This window comes from Sander lucioperca, chromosome 9, assembly GCF_008315115.2.
Source record: "Sander lucioperca isolate FBNREF2018 chromosome 9, SLUC_FBN_1.2, whole genome shotgun sequence".
NCBI classification, from domain to species: domain Eukaryota; kingdom Metazoa; phylum Chordata; class Actinopteri; order Perciformes; family Percidae; genus Sander; species Sander lucioperca.
In genome coordinates this window covers 10,253,662-10,276,939 of record NC_050181.1, presented here as the reverse complement: position 1 = coordinate 10,276,939, position 23,278 = coordinate 10,253,662, and the positions used below count along the sequence as shown (strand labels likewise).

Genomic DNA, 23,278 nt, shown 5'->3' with positions numbered 1-23,278 from the left:
AGTCTACAGACACTTAAAAACACACAATAAGAGTTCAGCATGAGATTTGGATGGCGATACTTACTATAGGGAACACACTCATACTGGACCTCTAAGTACTTGTAGGTGCCAGGGCATGGATCAGGAAAGACATCAGAGCCAGTGACAACCACACACTGCGTACGGTTGTTGCACCTAGAAAAAAAAGATTGACCAGAGATTTCATCATGACTACCCACAGCAAGAGCACTCGGCAAAGACAACATTAACAGCACAGAGTGGGGGGGAAAGTGCATAGTTACAGCTACAAAGAAATTGATGAAATCCCAGCCAGGACTGTCACATATGCATTCTAGTTTAAACCTTGGCAAATAGAGAAAGGAATGAAAGCATTAAGGACGTATAAATAATATAAATGAATGTGATAATGACTAAGCGAGCAGATAAAGGCATGTAAGGAACTAGCGATGGCATTTCCTTAAGAGCGTCTTCATACCACTATTGAAAGGGAAGACGTTCATTAAAGCACATAAAACAGGTGGCGGTGACATGCGTGTGGACTGGAATGGTGGCCCCTGGTGAAACGGAGCAGCTCCTCTGTGAGGTTATTGTACGAAATAATGTCCCTCTGTTAATTAACAGTCGGATGTGTGAATTGCAAAGTTAGTGTGTGTGTGTGTGTGTGTGTGTGTGTGTGTGTGTGTGTGTGTGTGTGTGTGTGTGTGTGTGTGTGTGTGTGTGTGTGTGTAGATGTTTCTGGTTGCTAACAGAATCAAGTACTGTATAGAGGGAGAGGGAGGAGGAGAACAGCAGACGACTGAGTTTGTTTAAATACTGTATAGGGTGAAACTGGCTCCACTTCAATCAAGTTCTCTTGAGGCCGAGGGATTGAGAATAATGTCAGCAGTAACAGAAGCAAACAAGAAGAAATTGGCACCAAAATAGGACATTCAACAATTTGCAAGCCTGAGATAAATATTTCAGAAGGTCAGTAGCAGTCATGCAAGTTGGACATCCATTTCAACATTGGACATGACTTTCAAAGAATCATTAGTAATTCAAGAGGCTTTTTGTCGCTGCCAAATGGGATTGTGCTGCAGAAGAAAGTACTGTACTTGTGTACAATTTTCGGATACTTGTCATTTACTTAACATTTAACATACATATTTTATATTAGTTATTTATTATAATGCATTCTTATGTATTATTATGATGAGATTTATATATATTTGCTTCACTTCAACCAGCTACAATATTAAATTGCTGCTTACATGTTGATGCATCAGTGATAATAATAAAATTCATATAATAATACAGACCTTAAATGAAGCCATTCGGCATTATAGTTGCTTTTAATTTTGACTATTAATACTTAAGTGTTTTTAATTAAGTACAACTTTTAATGCAGGGTTTTTTACTTGTAATGGAATTCATTATTTTGCTACTTTAACTTAAACTCACATTTAAAAAAAACATAACACTGACACATTATCACCTCTTAAGTTGATGTGGCTAATGTGTTTGCAAATAATTACCTATTTACACATCCAGAAGATACAGAGCAATTTTAGTGTTTATGTGGAGTTCTGTTTCTGGCCTAGTGATGACTGTAAGTCCAATATATTCACTCTCTTCTTAGCCCTGTTTTGGTATCTACCAACTCCTGAAGGAAATATCTGGCTCTTAAGCTGCTAAATGCTGCACTATGTTCACCAGCTAGCCGCCAACTTTGTCTGATGTTGCTGGTGCTGAGCAGGTAGCATACAGTCAGTGTATCAGAGCTTTTTCACTGAAGCAGTTGCCTAAACAATGAGCTAAGAGACATTTAAAGCTGTGTCTGCAGAGTAGGTTGATAATGTTCTGTGGGTGTGTGACTACAAGTGACCCTTTCAATTTTTACTACACAAGGTAATTTCAGCCATTGTTAATAGGGATGCACCAATTCAAAGGCCGATATTCGCCTTGTTGACTGCCATCGGCCTATCGTCAAATAAGATGACCTTCACCCATAGCAGCGTTTATGGCAATGTTTATCTGTTGTGTCACATCAATTTTGAGCTGGCTAAATGTTGTGTTGGTTATTTTTTACATTTTGCATAAAATTGGTGCAAGTGTTAATATGAAAATATTGATTAGTGCATCTAAGTAAAAAATCTAAATAATTATTCTGCCACTGCTAATCTTTCCACATTGCAAGAATTCACTCTGGCATTTATTGTACTGCAATTTTTAGATGCTTTGGAGAAAAGGGAGGTGTTGTTGCTAAGCATTTAGTCACGCTTCCTCTGTTTTAAACTGCCGCTGAAATCGTTGCATGTAATCTCTATTGCCCTGAGCACATCTTATGGTTGTAAAGTGTTTGAATCCTGCTTCCTTTCTATCCAAGAGCTGCACCTCTGAACAGAAAAAAAACCCTTTATTCAGTTAGTTTCACTGAGTCAGAGAATCGGTGGCCATTGAAATGAGGTCATGTAAGTCAGCAAAACAGCCTTATTTAGATTATCTTCTTGTGTTTTTTTTTTAACCTAGACTAGTAGAAAACAGAGAGGGAGAGGGAACAAGGTCGGCAGAGAGGGATGTCGGACATGTCGTCCATTTACAGTACATCTCTGAGAGAATTATCACCAGAATATTAAACAACCCCAGTAACCTGCGTTGCCATTAGTTCCTTGATACATTTTTCATCAAGACACTTGTTTTTGTCTACAATCAAACATTTTACTTGACAAAACACTTTCATGTTGTTGAAAATCAATCCAATTGATTCCTGTCTAGCTGCTTTTGTTGTGAAAAACGGGTTGCTGATGAATACTTACGTCGCAATTTCCAAACCAACAAAACTGCCACTCTGTGTGGCAGACGTCCCACTGTTTATATCTCCCCAATCTTGTTTAATGTGTTTTTTTATCTGTCCGTGGTGCTATTGCCTTTTGTTAATCTTCCCCGACATTGGCAGAGAGCTGTGTCTTAATGTTTTGCCGGTTAAACATCCTCCTTGTTTTAGTTTGCTGCAGACTGAAGGAGGACTGATTACGGCCTCCCAAAGCTTTTTGACTGCTTTAACATCCCTGGTTATCACATCAACTTTAATTATGGTCAGGAGCCCATTTCCTCTGATCTGAATCATTAGAATAATTCTAGCTGAGGGCTTGTGGTACAGAGTCTTCTCAAAGCTTTCATCCACACACTGCCTCCAGGGAATCTTACATGGAGATAAGTTTGAAGTTCAGCTCCAGCAAGTGAGTGTCTGACTTGTCAACAGATGTGGTGCACAATGTAGTAGGTTGCAGACAAACCAAGGGGCATGAACACTGTCAGCGGCGTGTTACTGTACGAGAGTACTGGGACTCGGCTGTAAATTCAGAAAGACAGAGTAAGACAGGAGGACTTGATCTATTCCTGGGCTATTCTGTAGTGATGTACCTCATGGGAGTAAATACAGACATGAATGAGGGATTTAACCCAAAGGAGTACAATGGTGGGTGGTGATGCTCAGAAGCTAGCCTAAGGGGGGCTAGGTTAGGAGAGCAGTGCATTAGAAGATAAACTGTGCTGGTTACTATTTATGAATAGTTCATCCAGTGCCCTTTAAAAATACACACCCCTCTAGGGGTAGGCAGCAGTTGAGTTGAAGTGTTGCTGTGCTGTCATTTGACAGCAAAGCAGTATCCTGTGAGAGGGTAACCAGGATAAAAGGCATGATGGGCACTGCTCACTACCTGAGGAAAAGTCACTTCAATCCAGTACAAGTATTTGAACAAAGCCAGCCTAATGTTCCAAATAGGGATTTAAGAGGGTGTTCATGTGACTTGCAGTCTCTCTGAGCTACACTGATTACGACTTAAACAGCAGCAACAACACACAGCTGGTGTGAAGAGCTCTGCCACACGGCTGCGCCCCAGTTTTTCCAGAATTTCAAAACGCCACCTACATAATTTAGTCAAAATTGAAAAGGTGTGAGATGTTGATTAATTGTCCAGTATGTACGTGGCTGCACAAGCAGGGTGATAATTTAAACGTTTCTTTTGTATGCAGATATGTTAGAGGCAGCAGAAGAAAAAAAAAAAAAGGTCTATACTTCGCCAGCTCCTGGTTATGTTTGTGAAATAAGATCTCTCCTCTCCCCAGTGTTTTACCTTTGTGATATGATCTTGTAGGCATCGGGGAGGTAGCAGTTGACGTTCTCCATCTGGAATGGGTCAGCGTCACAGATCTTGTCATCGGTTCGGCCGTAGTTGGCCGTCTCGATCATAATGACATCACTCCCCGGGCAGCGGAGATCAATTGCATATCCTTCACATGAGAGCTCCCTCCTGACCAGCCCGAAAGGCAAGGCCGCACGGATGAATCCTGGCAGAGGCACAAAGACAGAGACAAAACTTTTAGAGAAATAATAAAATTAAAAGGATCACTGCTGCAATACAATAAGACCACACATCATGCGGTAAAAATCCACTGGCACAAAATAAATAGGCAACGGCAGTCCAATGTTTACCACAGTTTTAAACAGACGAGCCATTACACGCGATACAGGAATGGAGAAAGACAAAACAATTCATCTCTCCATCTCTCTGTGGTCTTGGATGTTGGCTAAGACATCAAATTGAAGTCATTGGAGACCAATGGTAACCTCATAAATTCTTGAGCAAACACTAAGGCTACAGAGCATCAGGAAGGCCTCCACCTAGAGAACATCCACCACGGAGCCAAACCTATCTGGACCGAGAATAGTTTGTTTTACAGTCGTGCAAGCCCCCTCATTTGTTTCTTTTGCTTTACTTGCTCTGTAAAGAAAGATAGAGAAAAATTCAGAATCCCAGCAGAATGGAGTGTAACATAATCCATTTTACAGTGTCGGCGATCGAAGAGTCTGGAGTCCACACAGGAGGAAAAATCGATACATAGAACACAGCAGATGGGAGCGCAGCCAAATAGCTCTACTTTTGAGAAAATTAACTATTTCGCTCAAATCTGTCCACCCACTTTCAGCAAATTACAATGAAATAGGTTATTCTTCTGTATTTCCTTTTTCTAAATAATAAAATGGCATGTCACAAATAAGGTGGAACTACAGATATGCAGATTTGCAAAGAGAGAGAAAAGCAATACAAAAACTGAAGAAAAGAAGAAATCCATTATCTGAGGTTAAAATGATCCAAAGTAACAAAAAAAAAGAAAGAAAGGTCTGCAATTCTAAGAAAACAATTAGGTATTATCTAAGTAGAACATGCAAATGTGTTTCATTTAAGAAGTGCAAACAGAGCGCTGCATGAACCGTCAATAATCGCCGTTGTTTGCAGCACTAGTAGGTCCCTGAGGGGGCAGCTACCATTTGTATTTTCTGCACTGCTCTTTCCTAATTAGCCCTCCTTTCAGCCTCTTGCCTTTTCCATGCTCCCATTGGCTTCCGAGCATTGTCATGTACTAACACTTACCACCCCGGGTTCACTTTGCCCCCTCACTCTAATTATCCTCACACTTCTGACAGTCAGGGCCTGACGCAATTAGCATTGTTTGAACTGCTCAAAGCTGAAGTGGTTCCGGCTTGAAATTCCTACCCTAAAACCCCCGACCCAAATGTCTGCTAGTCATTTCAGCCTGCTGTGCCTGGCTCACTTATAATGATATTCTATGTCAGTCTGCACATGTCATACTAGCAAACACAGACATCTGTGAAACATTGTTGAGAATATAATGTTGGAGTCATCTCATATTAGGAGAAACTTCTGCACGCACTAGTAGTAGTAGCAGTATAAGAAAATATGAAACTAACGGTATAATTTATCTGGCATTCGGCCACTAGACATTTCATTACAGTGCCATGATCTGTCTAATGGCCAGTAGATTCTGCTTAGCTTGACTGTTTATCACCTCATTAGGAGACGTCAGTGTAGCCGAACCATAAGTGGAGGGCTGTGGGGTCACTCCATCTATTCCAATAACCACTACAATTACCCAAACCTTTCAGAAAACCTGTCCAGAATGGTGGATGATAAAACACAGAGTGGAGTCACCGGCTTTACTGCGAAGACTAATGATTGCCCCGCCTGCCATTCCTCATGGAAGGAGTGACGGGTTTATCACGGCAGCATACAGAAAGAATGCATTTCATGGGGTTTTAAAATTCTGAGCGGAGAGAGACCGTTTTCCGGCTAAAACACCCTCACTGACACACACATGCACACGCCAGCTGCCTTCCATGATGGCATGCTGCTGTCAATGGAGGTCTAGCGATTGATCGGGCCTGTGCCTTGCTGGCCTGCTTCTCCCTCGCCTGTATAGATGCTGTATCTGGTCATAGGCTAACACTGCATCAATTATGGGGAGTATCTCGACTGTACTAGCAGCTTACAGAACAAATTGCTTTTTATCCAAACTGCGTATAGTCTCGGTCTCATTAATGACTGTCTTGTCAACTTGTAATTGGGCAAGTAATGACACATTTGTCCAAAAAGTTAAAATATATATAAAGGAGATTTTTCGCTCTGAAGGATGAGAGCTGAATTCAAGGGAATATATTTTTGGTTTACTTAACTAGATGCTGCTTAAGATTTTAGGATTTAATCACAGCTAAGAAAGAAAAACCTCGTGACAACAAAGATTTCTGGATGTAGGTATTCTTCTGTGTTGATTTTCTCGGTTTAAACAAGTTTTGAGAGATTTTGGAAAAGAGAGGAAGATTGTTTGTGTGCACAAATGTCAATGTCTTGGGGAGGTATGAAAAGCTTTTCATCTTGCGTTCTGTGCTTTGTTTGACTGCTCAACTTTGCAGCAGTTGAAGACTGCGACAGAAGGGCACCAGCTGCAGGGAAAACGGTGTCAGGAAAACTGCAGGAAAGAATCCATAACACGATCCAACGTGTGTGTAAAAAGAAGAAGAGAATGGCCTGCTCTCTCTGTGTCTGTACCTTGGATTAACTTTACATTACACAATCAGTGAGGGAATTGAATAATGTTTTATATGACCACTTAGTCAAATTGCCATGGTAACCACTTTGACTTAGCCATAATTGGCTGTGATCCCTATTCCTGGCCTTGTTGACACGAAGCCTTATCATGCATTCTGGTCAGTAAGTGACTATGAGGAAAGTAGCTTTTCAGATTCCTCCCCCTGACCTGCCTGCTAAGCCTTCTTTTGAACTGAAATATGTTGCATTCTGGGAGTTTCTTTTTTTTTTTTTCTTTAGTTGACAGCCTATTAATTCACTGGCGACAATCCCTCATAATACATATTTTGTTTTCTATCAACACCCTTGAAATTGGAAGTGCTACTGTGGCTCAGATGGGCACATCTGAAACCATCCACAGAGTTACACTTGGTGGCTTTTAAAACCCTGGAGATGAAGCGAAAAGATAATTGAGGTTTTGGTGTCAAGATATTGCCATTTGGGTACTGCATGCGCCAGACCATAGCACACATGTTAAGGTTCATCTTTGCTGCTCTATGCGTTAGTAGTTGTGGCCGACCTTTAACCCTACAAACTCCACTGCGACGGTGGGAGAAAGAACTGGAGGAATGTTTGATCAGTCCAAAAGAAAAAAAAAAGTGGGCCATTTTTGGAGGGTAGACAGAGTGGCGAGAGCTGGCACAGACAGAGAGCAAAGGCGTTGGTTGACGCTTGTCATCCTCCATTAAGGTTCTTTTGATTGGCCTTTGTGGTCCTGGAAACGGCAAACAGCTGCATGCAAATGGCCCTGTTTCCCCAAGGCTGGCCCCCATTGTTCTGGGCTTGAGTTTGACAGGGACGCTTTCTCTGCAGCATAAAGGAGGGTGTAGCCTTTAGTCAAATAAGAGTTCCCCCACCGTGGTCACAGCAGGAGTACTTCAAGATTGTTTGTCTTTTTATGTTGTTTTATTCCCGATATTACTGGTAGCCAACATCTTTGGAAGAAAGCGCAGATCTTAGAGTCAAGCTTTTCCTCCAACAGCGGGGGATGCCTCCGTAATCCAATATCCGTAGTGACAGAGCGGTCTTACAGCATGTTTTGCTCTGGTGAAGATTTTCAATGGGAATTCATAAAGTATGATGACAACATGAAACACACATTTTAAATCTTAAGATTCGGCAACAAAGCATCATCAATGTTTCACCTCTTTTTTCCAGCTCCTTTGTTCTTTACTGCGGTATTTCTAATCTGTTCAGTGGAACTTTTTGTTTGCTGGCCAAAGAATAAAATTAGCTTAACTTTTTTTTTTATCCAAAAGACCATTGCAGTAAACATTTTATGTATTAAATAAATCAAAAGTACACTTTACTGTCCATGCACATGCCTTTCAACTGACAAAACAAATACTTGGACTAATTTGGGTTACAATGTACAAAGAAAACACTCAAAATTTCCATTCCCACATCCCTAAATTTGTAAGGCATCCGATGTTGCTGCTCAAAATGTGTGACTAACATTTACAAATGTAGTACATGACCGCCCATCAGAAGTGAGAGTCACATAGGACAGAGGTGGGAGATGAGAAAAGAGATTTGGGATTCACAAAATAACACCTGCTTTTCAAATACAGACAACACCCTGAGAACTCCCTTACTCTGCCACAAGGGCTCATATTTCATTTCAACCGTCAAAAAGCGGTGAAACACTGGAAATCTAGTTGGACATATGGCACCATTTCCCATGACACTTTAGTCCCCGCTCTAGTCCACCTTGCTGGGAATTGTTTCTAAAGACGGTGTCAGGCAAGACCACAAACCCCAGGGCTACACCCTCCTTTCCCAGACAACTGCTATCAGACACTCTTGATTACGATATAAGTATTCTAAAATAGAAACTGGCAATATAGGAGTCACATAGATAGAGTCCATTTGAGGTTAAATGAAGCACTCTGAGTCATATCTCTTTTCTCCTGATACATGAATTCAGTAGAGCTACTTCACATTGCAAAGAAAACATTTGTATTCATGGCCATGACCTTTTCTCTGATTCATCTCCTGAATGTTTCTTGACTTACAAAAAAAACAGTAGGTGGAAGGAGAGAATCACATGCTCCACCTTGACGCATGTCTTATTGAAGGGGTTTAAGAGTAAGGATTTGTCATATTGCGAGTGAGATAGACCCTGCTGCTGCCTCTAAACTCCTCAGGTGGGACAATTGAGACAAAGCTTGATCCTATAACCACAGATGCAGCGGTGGAAGTTTTCTCTTTTAGGTGAGCTGGAAGAAATTAAAGCGAAATCCAGTATTCTCATAATCCGGGTGCGATTTGTGAAAAAAACAGAGGGGGGGATGTTTTAAGACGTTTTTATTAATGAAAATAAATCACGAATTTCAGAACTTGAACTTCTTCACTGCATTTGCAGTAATATTATATATAAAACTCACATTTATTCTTGCTAGTGCAGTGCCCGTTCAAAACGGGCATGTGTAGAATGGGCCGATTGCTTGGCCTGTGGCATTGCTGCTTGTAGCTTTCTCCAGAACTATTTTACCCCAAAATAACTTACATAAGGCCCCCAAAACACTTAATATGCAACCCCACTGTATACTTCTGACTAAAGGCCAGTTTATGCTTCTGCGTTAAATCGACACCGTTGGTACGTACATAGGTACGTGGAGATACGGACCCTACGCCAGACCCTACACCATTGCCTGACGTGCACCTCTCAAAAAATTTTAACTACACGTCGCAGCGTCGCACGTCGCATGTCGCTTGGCTGTGGCTTGGTAGCGTTGCAGTTCCCCCTACTCATTTCCTGGTTCTCCTCCATAAACAACATGAAATCAAGGAGAGGGTTAACTTTTCCGTCTACAGATTTCCGACCGTGGTAAGAAAGCACAGGGGAGACACTTGTTTGTCCCACTATGCCTCTAAAGTCCACACAATCCCCACGCATACACAAATGCCGGCCCTCCTATTCTCTTAAAGAGATCAACGCACACACCGACGCACACACCGACGCACACACCAATGCACACACCAATGCACACGTACAAACTTCAGGCTATTTACGTAGGCTACAGCGAAAGCTCTGTGTGGAGCCTCTGCAGAAGCATAAATCCCGCTTTATTGTGTACTTCTACTTCAGAGGAAAACGTACTACTACAGGAAGCCAAGTTTGAAGTAGATTGGATGAACAGTTCTCGAGATATTTGAAAGACAAACATACACACACACACATGCACACACAGAGGGTCCTCAATTTTTTACTTAGATTTAATATTTTTACTCTAATAGCCTATCTTCAACTTCCTCATGCGGACACATAGGGTCTGTGATCATACAAAACAAAACAAAACATGCAAGAATTACATCCCCCTTCCAATACCATGCGAATCGTTAGCCTGTAACTCTGGGTTGTTCATTTGAGTCCACCTGGGACTGTGAGTTCCCCTGAGGCTGGATGTTGCCCTTCATACTACCTGTGGTATAATGCTCAGTTCTAGCAATTCTAGGATTTTTTGTGACGGTCTTGTAAAATACGATGCTATGCTGCTATAAACCTTTTCATTTTTCCCAGTTAGCTAGCTATAGTTTTCACGCTTAAATATTACATACCTAATTGTGCTTGGTGACATTCTGAAAAGCTGTGCATGAAGCAAGGCTAATGGAACCAGATTAAATAGGTAAATTAGCCGCAATATCAGTTATTTCGCACTGTATACTGTTCACCCGCTTTAAAACACTTCTATTTTAGGTATATAATATATGGTCTATTGGTGAAGTAGCATTGATCACTTTGAGGGGGGGATACATTTTGTCCTCATCAGGGATAAAAATAATTCTGCAGAGGCCAGGGATATATAGACCACAAAGGGAGAAATCCCATGCATCCCCCCAGCAAATGGCACCATGCTCATAATTGTGTTTATTACCCACTACTGGGTCATGCTAACTTTGCAACTTCATTGTAAAGATTCAGGGAACACAACTCTGGCATAACAATTTATATTAGAGTAGCTGCACAAGTCTCCTTGAGCTTTCCAAGTAAACTTAAATTTCACATAAATCATATAAAATGAATACTTTTAACATTTTGGGTAATATGCTTAGTTTTTTGCTGAGAGTTAAATGAGGAGATTGATACCTCTCTCATGTCTGTACGGTATATGAAACTAGCAGGGAGTTACCTGAATTAGCGCAAAGACGGAAAGCGGGATACAGCTAGCCTAACTCTGTCCAAAGGTAACACAATCTAACTGCATTTTACATTACTGAGCAATACCTTCAGGATGTTTTGTAATATCTGTTTCTTTCTGTGAAAGTAGAATCATAATGATATGATCAGTAATAAATGCAGATGAAAAGGTAAGTTGCTAGTTGGCTAATAAAACAGCTAGCTTAACTTGACTAACTACTTGGCTAGCTACACTAGCTAATCCACAGGGCTACTGTCTGTGTTTTAGCCAGACTGAAAGACAAGCGTTTGAAATAATTAGCGTAAAGTTAAAAATTATTTGAAAATAATAATTTTATTTTAGGAGGCTTGTGCTGCTCGTTCCCCAGTATAGCCTATATTGTTTGTCGGAGTCACATTTCTTAAATCGCTACAACGGGTGTAAAATTACCATGACTCATTAGTCAAAATTACGAGAGTGATGACCCAGAACAAGAATAAGACCCAATTTGAAAAATAACAGAATTTTCCTTTAAACATACATACCACAATGTACACAAAATATTTGAAATGCACAGGCTTTTCTATTTTGACAACTGAAATTACGCAACTTGCAGAAAATGTTTAAATTTTTCCACAACTGATGCACAGTCGACACGGTGGATTACTTTGGTTCAACATAACAGCCAGCTCAGCTACAGAGAAGACTGCAAATGAAAAATGTCTCCCAACGGAGTGAGAACTAAAGTTAAAAAAAAAAAGCCAGAAAGTGCAGAGCTATAATGACTATAATAATAGTTATATAAATATAATTAATTTGGCCACAAGAATCGAAAAAAGGTTTTCTCCCCTGTCGATTAGTTGAATGATCCCTGACACTGTGGGCGCACATCAAAGAAAACCAGCAAGGAAGCATCATTACAATACTAACACATATAATCCTCTAAATGTAAAGAGGGTTGGTGCTTAATATAAGTCACATTGACAAGAGTAATTCAGTTGCAGAGACATTACCAGATGTAATGTCTTCTTTTGTTCGGGTCCATGGACACATCACTTGGATTAAAGCAAAGTATAATTCGACACCTTGCATAGTCTACTGAGAAAACAGCCCTTTCATAAAGATACAAATAACTGTCACAAAGGCTAAACATTTTAGAGAAAAAAAAAATCTACTTGGAAGATGAAAAACCTATGTGCTCCTGTGGGAGATCCATTTTGACAGAATTAGTTCATTGCTTGTTCAATATCTAACATATTATTGCATCTCTTTTTGCAGGGAAGTTGATGAAACACGCAGAAAGAGGTGTGGTAGACTCTAACACACCTCTTTCTAACTGTTAGAGAAACCTTCCCAAGTGCAGCAGGGCTATAGTTTCACAGGTTTGATCTACCCTGAGTGATGCTTAACTCCCCTTAAAGCCCATATTTTACCCCTGCACTTAAACCCCCACTGGATTTTCCGCTCAAGAAAACGTCTCAAAATAAGTCAGGTGCCTCCCTCAGGGTGCAGATGGAGAGTGAAAAAAGGGAGGATCAAGTTGGGAAAGAAAAGGAGGAGGATGTGGGTTTGGCTCCATCACATGCTTGTGTCTCTGTTCTTGTTTGCTGGGGCAGAGTCTCCCCATTTCACCCTCCTAATCAACCCTCCTCCACCCAGCCCTGCCTGTACAGAGCGAGCCCAGGAGGCTTACTCAGTACATCACATAGACAGGGTGTCAGGAGAAGCTGCAACTGGAACACGGATTACATGAATAATGAGCCACAGACTACAAGGATGACTAGGAACAGAGATCAGGGCCTCAAGACGATAATGAACAGACAATTCTGATAGGAGACAGTCTTTATCTTTATGCAGAGCCTGAAGTAGCCTTTAACACATGGTGCTATCACTTTCACTGGGCACAAGTCCATTTTGGTGCTTTCGTGTCTCCAAATAAACCCACTTGTGCCGAAGATGAAGTGGCGTAGTTGGTGCTGTGTTTATGCAGATGAAGTGGCGCAGTGCAATTCTGGTATTTGTTCTGGCATTAAATTGTGTTTCTGTGTTTCATCCCGACAAGATTTTTTCGTGGCTTTAGTTGGTGCACAGACAAAAAAAACTTTTTGTTTTGCCTCCTTAATTTTAACATACGTTTTTCATCTGCACATTTAATTGCACATACTAATTCAGCTTTTTTTAATGCTAGCATTAAACAGACAGCATCTGTGCTGGCTTAGATTAATGGATGATCCCTATCAGAAATGGCTTTAGGACACATCCTAAGCTCCTGCTAACAATATTTATCCTCCTGTAGCCCCTTTTTCTAGACTGCCTATGCTGCACCAGGACTGGACTTCTGGTCAACAAAATTCAAAAATGTGTTGGTCAAAGCCATTTGCGCTTGCACCCCAGTTTCAAAGAAAATAGAGCCGATATACGCGTCTAGGGAAAACTGCAAGGCAAGGGACAGATGGTAGCTTAGCTAGCATTACAACTAGCAGGCTGTGGGTTTGATGATTTGTGTTGTGACTTTCACTGAATAAAAGGTTGAAGGAAAAACATTTTAGTAGGAATAGATTATTGAAAATTACGTTTGTCTATTTACTTCAGTGGCATTGAGCTGTCACCTCTTTGTCCTTCGGAACAGCAGAATCTTTTTTGTTGGGGGACAGCAACCCATACAAACAATTTGAGAAATAATATGATAATGGAACTGTAATGCTGAAAGTGGAAAATAATTTATTTTGAAGGCATCCTTCAATGTGGTTTTCAAAATCTGATCAAGTAGTTCAAGTTCAAGTTGACGCTTTATTGTCATGTGCAAAACAATTACAGTGAAAGTGAAGTCATACCAATGAAATCCTTGGTTCTCAGGCAGTGATCATACAAATATAAATAATACAATAGAAAATAAAAATAATAAAAATGACAAAGTGATATTGTATGAATATTAATTATGATTAAAGAATTATTATTAATTAAGAAATTGGTATTGGAGGGGGTTGCCTTGCTAAAAAGTTTGTTTCTATTGTAACCATACATTTGTTTGCATTGTTCACATCACCATTCGTCAAAACTCAACAGAGGTAAAAGAATTTAAACAACGATTTGTGTTTTGTGTGTTTTGTGTGTTACTTTGCTGTACAGACTTTTACAAAAAAATTAAGCACAGTTGGTATGCGCTTTGTCACATGTTTACCTTCCTGTACCATAGTAGCCATGGTAGTAGGCTACCAAAAAGTAGCCTACAGATAGCCGTCTCCACTCTGCATGTGAACCTTGATTTTTAGGTCGGAGGGGTCCGTTGAGAGTCTCCCACGCATACAAAAACATTGCCAGCACACTGTGTATGAATACAACACATGCGACCCTACATACGGTGCAACAGGCAAGGCCTTTCTGGGCTTTTATACAGCTCTGTTTGGAGTCTCTCGGAGATTTACCAGGAAAGTCAATGAAAAAAAAACATCCAGGCACATTCCTTGGCAATAACCCGCTGCTATCTCTGGAACACTGACCACTTTGATTGGCTTGAGCGTGATGACCTTGCCCCATTCCTTCCACCAGCATTCCGGTCAATGCGAGCTGAAAACAGGGGCACTGATAAGAGATGCACAGATGGGGAGATCTTGATGACAGACAGTTTCCTGCCCCTCATCTTTGATGAGGCCATTGTGCCTTGTGCACTCAATGGGGATATATATGCTACAAGAGGGGGGTCAATACCGATAGAGCAAGGCAAACAAAAACGTTCTTTGTGCTTTGCTGTTTCTCAGACTATTTTTTTGCTGCGTACTTATTCAATTTCCTGCACGGCAGGAGAGGGCTTCCTTATCTTTGACTGTTTAGACCTGCAAATCGGCTGGTGGCCTTTTGTTTGCAGGTGACCCACCCTTAGGTGACATTTAATTCCTGGACAAAAAATGTGTGGTCATGCTCTATGGCACAGCCTCTCAGCCTGAGGAGATTACTAATACAGTGAAAGCAACAGAGCTGCATTCATGGCCTGTAGTAAGAGCTAGCCGGCAGACACAAAGAGCGAGACCCAACACACAGTATTACACTGGTTTGAATCATACATGACCATATGCCATGCAAAAGTGAGTGGAATGAAAGAGAAACCATTGGTAGATGAACCAAAGTGGAAACAGTTTCATCTTATATTTACACACCAGTCCCTTTCTGTACGTTTTTCTCCCTCTCGGAAACACGGTGTGCACACTAACACACACACACACACACACACACACACACACAAGTCACAGAATTTCTTTAATTGAATGCCATCCTTTCCCCGCTGTCAACATTAGTGTTACCACCAGCCTTTACTGTGTAACTTATAGCCAGCAGAATCAAAAATGTGAGACCTGAGCTGTTGTGACATTTCTGATACGGAGCGAGGAGGAGGACAGGTAGAGAGAAACCCATCATTTTTGAACGATTTTCACACCAAGTAAATATAATTGAGGCTTTGCTCTCTTTTTCTTTTTGCAACAGCAAGGAGCTTTTTGTTCAAATGGCCTTTGTCTTCTTTTACACACACGATGTCTCTCCAAAATCAAGCTCTCTTTAACAAATAAATGCTCACAAATGTATATCACGATTAGAGAAAAAACAGCTGTAGAGGCTGTGCTAAAACAGAAAATTTGGTATTTATCAGGTATTTATTTAGAGCAACAATCTGCTTTGATTGCCTTAGCAATATTTCCCTTTGGTGTTAAATGTTATATCTCTTTTTGCTTTTACATGTTTGTTTAGCGCTTGTGCTTTTCGTTCAAATTATATTAGTTCTGACATGCCTCCAAGCTATTTAAAAGTATTGAGTGAACACTGAAGCACACTGAGATCCGACAGGTTCTTGTTGCCTCTGTAAATACTTTTGTCTCTGTTCCGATCCTGATTTATATGGTTGGCAAACGCCTCCCCACACACAAGGAACTCTACAGCTTTCTATAGTGTAGACTTGATTTTATTTGAAACCCTTCTGCTTCCACTCAAGATTAAATGCATTACTTTGTTATGACAGCTGAACCCTCCTGTGAAGCAGACTTACACCGAGCAAATCCAAAAGTTTAGATCCTGAAGCAAACTACTTTGTGGTTGTAAGCGGGACTCATCTATTATTTGAATTAGGCTGCCTGGAGAAGAAAAAAAAAACAAGTGCGGACATCATTCACGAAAGGAAAGAGTGAGGTAGGCATCTGCTCCAATGTTTATACAATTTGTTACCATAAGGGGTGTGAATTGAATGGCTCCGAGGTGCTCCAAGGAAGAGAGATTTAAAACATGCTTAACTAATGAAATCAAACTGTCAGAAAACTGTTGCTCCTCGCCCATTAAATTAAGTGTTTGTTCATCAGCTGGCTACATAGCAACAACCATGTCTTAGCACACAATAAAGCACAAGCTTTTCTCCTAAAGGGAAAAGAGCTTTGCTCCTACATTCGCATATTGGATGGAAACATTTCTTGCTGCTTTTACTTTACCAAAAACGCACTCAGGAAATCGCTGTTGCAATAAATCTAGGATGACCCCATCAAGGGTGATATTGTATTTCATTTCCTCTGAGTGAAATACTGATCCTGGAGATCCATGTGACTCTGGCTCATTTCAATTCCATGTTCTCACATGATTCAAAACTTTCCAGGTCCTCAGTTATTATTAAACCAGTATATTGTTGTGCAATGCTATGCAAAAATATATCTGGTGCTCAGTACAGAAACTGGAAAGCTGCATACTGTAGGGATAGTGGCAAAATGCCAACAAAACGAAGATAAAAATAACAAATGTGATGATTTATCTGTCTCCATGTGGCAAGAAAATCCATTCAATCCATATGATGAACCCCTGCCTTATTTCTTGACATACTTCCAGTTGGCAATTTCCATACAAGACTAATATAGTATCAGATTTTTTTTTTTCTTCTTCTGTGCTTGTTCTTAACACATAGATTGACCATCATCTGTGAATCTTCCATGGTTTAGCTGATAATTCATGATCGCCCTGCCATAGATCCGCAGCATTCAATATGAATTATAAAATGGCAAGCCATGCATATCAATGGATGACAGACTGGATGTGTATGGCCAGGGGCCAGAGAAGAGTTAGAGCACAATAGCTTCCCCATTCAGTTAACCCCAGGACTGGAAATGCCAGTGAGGCACGAGGGAGGGTCCTCCATTAGCACAATGTATGGCACTGCTTGAGACAAATGTTGTGCTGAGACGTATTGTTAACCTTTACAACCTTTTGGGGAGAAACACAAGCATGCTGGTATGTTCAACCAAGGAATATTTCACAATCTCCCTTAGAGAGAAATGTGCAGTGTGTTATCCAGAACAGCGGGGGGGCTCACAACTAAAAGAAAAAAAAACAAGAGCAGAAAATCTTTTTTTAAGGGAATCTATTGCTCCTTTTTGCCTTTTTCCGTGTACATGATTCTGTTTCTTCTGACTTGATTATTCAAAAAACTGCATATCAATGTCCGTCATTTGCCCACTCTGCCCATGCTGGAACACTTTCTCGGACCTAAACAAACACTGCCTCTTCACTCTGTTCCCAGTCTGTGCAGATATGAGACTAACCATTTCATCTTTTACACTTTCCTTTTGTGTAATATTTAGATATGAAAACCAAAGTGCCTGCTCTCTCTTTGGCATTTAAACACAACAGCCAACTAAAAGTGTTGACAGTAGACTTTACGACATAATCCCCCTAAATCTGGCTTTCTTTACTTTAAAGACTCAGATAACAGCTCTCATTCAGTCACAGCAGGTATGTGCCTGTGCACTTGACCCACCTTTGTGGCTGCTTCCTTTGAATCTGGTCGTCTTCTTTCATATCTGCAGACTGGGCGGTCTGAAACATCTAAAACAAATCTGATACCTGCATGACCTAGTTTACTCTAGCAGGAGCATCATTTTATATACCTGTTATATAACAGCACATGGATGAAGAAGAAATGGAGTGCAAATATTGAGAACAAGAAATAGCATATACGGAGAATTTAGAAGTGTCCTTGTGATGTTTTCCCTGCACCATTATACCCAGTCAAAAATATTAAAAGGACTAAGATTTGACATTCTTTAAAGTTAGATAGTATTTTCATGCCATCCAACCCCATTTCCGACATTCGTTCTGGATTCAAATTGCCTTCTAGCCTGGTTGACACCAGACCCTTCTCAGTTGTAACTCAGAGTGGGTCTGGGAAAGCTTCATTCACAGCGCAATTCCAAAGCGGCATCACCAACGGACGCCGCTCAAATGTCTCTGGGCGCAATTGGATAGTCTTTCAACCAATCAGACCAACGATCAGGGTGATGTAGCAGCGAGAGAGGCATCAATGGGTTGCTGCGCTTCGGTGACCGTCATGTTGAATGTAAACAAAAAGCTGCTTGCTGTCACTGCGCTATCGTCATCGTGTAAAGCCCGCCTCAACGGTTGTGATTGGTGCCTCGATTTGGAAAAATTGGAAATGGACTTGAATGGGCTCTTGGCCAGACTGACTTGCAGAGCAAATCTCAAATTTGCTGGAAGTTTGTCAGGGTTTTCCCAGGCTAATTGCCTTCACACGCATAAAAGATTTAACAGGAAAACGAAGCAAGATTGTAATGCAGCATTACTGTTTTTACTTGTATCTCATTGATAACAACATCACTATTTACTGCTCACTTTCTTTACCCCATATCAAAGCTGTAAGTTACTGCCATTGCAAACAGAACATTTCCTACCTTACTACTTCACATTAAAAGCATTCAAATGGCAAAACACAGGGCTGCTTTTACAACAACACACCATCACTTAAGTATAAGTTGATATGGCAAACAGTTCCAGCAGTTACAGAACAACATTAACATTCATTTAGAGTCTTATTTCTGGCAACAAGGTGAATTTAAGTCAAATAATTACTCTTTTCTAGCTCTGTTTTTCCACTATCAACTCCTGAGGGAAATATATGTCTCTTTTGCTGCTAAATGCTCTACTATGTTCACCAGCTAGTCGCTAACTGTGTCGGTCTGCTGTTTTGTGCTGAGCAGGCAGCGACAGTGGGTTTTTAGAGCTTTTTCGCTGAAAACTGGTACAGCGGTCTGCTCAGTCCCTTTGTAGAGACTTCTTTGCCGAGAGGCAGATGACAGCTCGGGAGATGGACTAGCTAGCTAACCATCTCCCAGCTGGGAGTGAGGCAGAGGGACTGTAGAATCCATGTTACCACCATGGATGTATTATATTAACTGGAAACCGGATCCCAAAATAGCGCCTATTCAGTTCAACGGAGTTGCTCGCCTGGCAGTGGCACATACGGCAAAAAAGTTTCTAAGCTTCCGGGTATATATACGGCCCACTGAATATGCGCAGTAGTGTTTCTCCTGCTGGCCCCACCTGCGAGTTCCCAATGAGCCCATAGACTTTACATTGTGGTGACGTCACATGTTTTTAAATAACTTTTTTCAGAGGGAAGTTTTCAAATATAAAAAATCCATGGTTTAAAAATTCAGACTAGAAAGAGTCATAACCGACCTTGTTTGCAGGTTGAGGTGCCTTGTCAAACGTTTTAGAGATGTCTCTTTTAGAATGGTGGCCTATGGGGGAATCCTTTTTGGGCTAGCATTTGATTTTGCACAAATTGATAAAGTTTGCCAAAACAGAGGCCCGACTGGTGTTCATTTTTCCAACTGGCCAGGAAAGTCAATACCAGGAGAGAGAAAAATACCTTTCTTTTCAGCTATGTCAATGAGCATTTTCATAGCATGAGGAATGTTTTGGGTGAAAGCTATAACCTGATTATACTCTCTCCTGGTGAGGGACAGGAGGTAATTATCAAGTAGAGTTTTCGGTGCTGGCACTATGATGGAAGCGTAGATCATAAGCGCTGGGATGCAGGCCCTCAGGGCTGGACAGGCTGGAGGTGAGTGGCATGTGGATAGAATCAGATATTGTTTTCAGAGGGACCCACACACACACATGCATTCCTTTATTGATGGATGGCAAATAATATGCATTCTTAGGCCTGAGAGCCCTCGCATTCAATGAAACCCAAAACCTGAACTTGCTGCATACCAAAGCAGTATTCCTCTTTATGAAATCCAACAGGACTATTCAACTCAGTTTCTAAGCCAGGCCACATCAGAGGGCAATTCTTCAAATGCCTTTTATATATTATCTAAAATTGCTAATCTACAAAATGCATTTCTGCTTGAAAGACTGCAGGGATGGCCTGCTCCATAGCAATCTATATTTGTTAACAAACTGTACACCACAGCCAGACCTAAAATACAACTAGAAGAGAAACAGCGAGAGGGAGAAAAAGGGCAAAATCCAAATTGAAAAGGAAGCCCCCAAAATAATGTGCTTCAACTATCTATCTGTAATCAATGCTTGGCACACAAGCATGTGATTTTGGGTTACTTTGTTTCCCGGCACAATGGGACTGAATGGGGAAAAAAATTTAATGATTATCATTAAGCAGACATACCAACATCAGTGGTTTTGATGGGCATGTAACAGACGGGAGTGTTTTGTGACAATACTTGTAATTATAGCCAAATGTACTCATCAAAAGTGAAGGAAGGAACCAAAAAAAAGCCTTGGGATCTCATTGCAGACAATTAAAAACACTGACACATACTTTCCCAGTTCCCGAGTCTGGCACTGAATCAAGTGCATTGCTTTTGATGCTTTCAAGTACACTGGCTGCTCAGGAAAAAATTATAAAATGCATCTATTCTCTGCAGCTCCAGTAGCTCAAAGTACACTCAGACTCAATAGTTAAGTGTTGTTCTGGAAGTGAATATTAGAAGATAGTGCCCGTGGGTTGGCAGAGATATTCAATGAGTTCAGTACAGTCTTTGAAACACATTTTTCACACTCCAAGGGTAAAACCACTGAAGAAGAACTAAAGAATGTGTGCTATTAAATTCCACACATTCATAAGCTGAATAATGAGCTTTTTGAAAGTATGACGAGAATCACATTAACACTTTCTGCCACTCAACTCCATGGTTACTCACCTTGTGAACAGTGAAAGCAAAAGAGAAGGAGGAAGAGGCAGCGAAACATCGGACACCTCCACAGTGCAGAGGCCATTGTGCGCTGTATGCAGACAATCCAGGGAGCCTTTTGGCTAATAATAGTGTTTCAGTGCGTTGCAGTGGGAGAGTGGAAATCTGGAGCGATGTCAACGATCAGTAGTTCTCGGAGAAGCATCACAGGTCATCTTCTTATCTGGAAAAAAGGGAGCAGAAAGAGCATAAAAACTGAGGAAATGGAAGGTTATCATTAGTATCAATACAGCCTCAGGTGTGCCATTTTTTAACTGGATTCTACACGTGTGCTTTGCACTAAATTAAATGTAGTCACGAATGTAACCACCGTGACAACAAAATTCCTGACTGCTGTTTGATGTAAAAAACAAAAGCACAAACGTTTCACAGAAATATTAAAACTTTCTTCACAAATGTTTGACATTAAAACAAAGCATACAGGGTGCCTGGTTCTCGGCACTTGCTCAGCACTTTGCAACGTGTTACAATACAATGTTCACACTGCCTCATTCTCCCAATCTTCCCTGTTCCACCTTCCCCATTTACTCCCGGATCCCGCAGGAGAAAGCTTGTTGCTCTAGCAACACATTCACACAGGACGCCATTAGAGAAACAGCTGCTTTGAGAGCAACTTTTGTCTCCTTCCTTATCAAGGGGTGGCAAAAACAGCCCTTTGTCTGCAAAAGCAGCAAAAGGTTAGAGCCTGAGACGGACTAACACACCAGACAGATAAGCTGCTTACCAAAGTCAAAAACCGAGGAGGGATGTGTTGTGTCATGTGAAATGCCACATATACACAACACACACACACACACACACACACACACACATGCACAAACATCATTCCAATGACATGCGCACTTCTGAAGACGTGGACACACTTGCAGAGACAGCATCCACACACTTACACGTAAACACACACACTCACACCAATATGTTGTATCTTGTTTAGTCCCATGTGCTTCCCATCCAGCATTTCCCCAATGCACGCACACACACACACACACACACACACACACAGATACAAATTGTAAACGGGATCCGTCACTTGGTAGCCGTCGCTATGCAGAGGAGAGTGAATGTTTCCCGTCTCTGAATGCCGCTCCTCTAGAGCCACTTGTCAGCTACCCTGATTATTTTATAATGAACCTAAATTTGAGCAGCACAGCAGTCTGCTCGGATCGTTCTCCGAGCCCCACTAATGCGCTTGGATATTTTTGGCAACATGAGAACCCACAAAACATGGGAAGCTTTCACATTAGCATACTGAGTAATAATTTAAGTCACTTTGGGATTCATTCTATAGATCACTGATGCCTGGTCGGAGGATAATAGCTGAAAAAAGGCTCACTGGATCTGCACCTAGCAGGCTGAGATTGTTTATTTTCATTTGCGGTCACCCTAGCCGAGCAGTTGTGCAGCACAGTCTGTGCCAAGGAAACACACATACACCTAACTTATAATTTATCAGTACAACTTGGGTGGTTTTTATAGGAATTGTGGTTATATTTGTCTTCCAGTTGTTTGTCTGCCAGTGGCGCCATAGCAGATCAGATAAGACCGAATTGAAGGACACAACCTCTTCTGTGTGGGAAGTCTCGTACCACGTCTACTGAGGCTGCTCACACTCTCAAGCCTTCTAACAAGACTGCCACCAGTTTAATATTGGGCAGAGCACAAAATCTCCAGAGACACACATGACTTCTTCCTTAGCCATTAATCTTCTGCAAATATTAGGCCTGGGGCCATGGGGTAACCATAATGGTGGTTGACAGGAGGAGATTGGAAACTGTTGGGGGGACATCCCCCTGCCATTCTGGCCTGCTGGGCCTGCTGAGCCACTCAGCCCCTCCAGACACCAGGGGGCGAGAGCCTGCCAGGCCGTGCAGATGCAGACTTGCCCTCACCACCCCGGGGATTCTTTCTCCTGATCAGCCGTTGCCCCGCTGAGTAACATGTCTCCTTTCTCCCTTAAGCTGGTGGAGGACACAGCCATGCTCATCTTCCTAAAAACACTGTTTTGTTTGGTGGGATTTCTGCACTGAATCAGTCCGGACTTGAGATAAAAGGATTAGGCGATTAACGTTAAGATGTTTTACACAAGCACTGACAGACGTATCATGATTTCACATCAGGGGATAGGGGGCTGATGGTTGTGGGGGGCTGAGATGTTCTCAAGCAGAAAATGATTTTAAGAGGTAAGTGAGGC

At 41.3% G+C, this 23,278-nt stretch overlaps 1 protein-coding gene across 13 annotated transcripts in view; it reads right to left on the bottom strand.

Moving 5' to 3' along the window:
* Nucleotides 1-23,278, bottom strand: part of LOC116046013 (adhesion G protein-coupled receptor L2-like) — an 87,481-nt gene that overhangs the window by 43,153 nt on the left and 21,050 nt on the right. For 11 of the 13 annotated variants that reach the window (XM_031294123.2, XM_036005081.1, XM_036005084.1 and 8 more), the window contains exons 2-4: nucleotides 21,037-21,250; nucleotides 4,116-4,329; nucleotides 65-174 (exon numbers count right to left, since the gene is read on the bottom strand). In XM_031294123.2, the coding sequence (XP_031149983.1) occupies nucleotides 65-174; nucleotides 4,116-4,329; nucleotides 21,037-21,112 (400 nt within the window). In that variant the 5' untranslated portion in view covers nucleotides 21,113-21,250. Of the gene's footprint in view, nucleotides 1-64; nucleotides 175-4,115; nucleotides 4,330-21,036; nucleotides 21,251-23,278 lie in introns of those variants that run through there. The other 2 variants (XM_036005075.1, XM_036005078.1) reach the window with 1 other exon arrangement.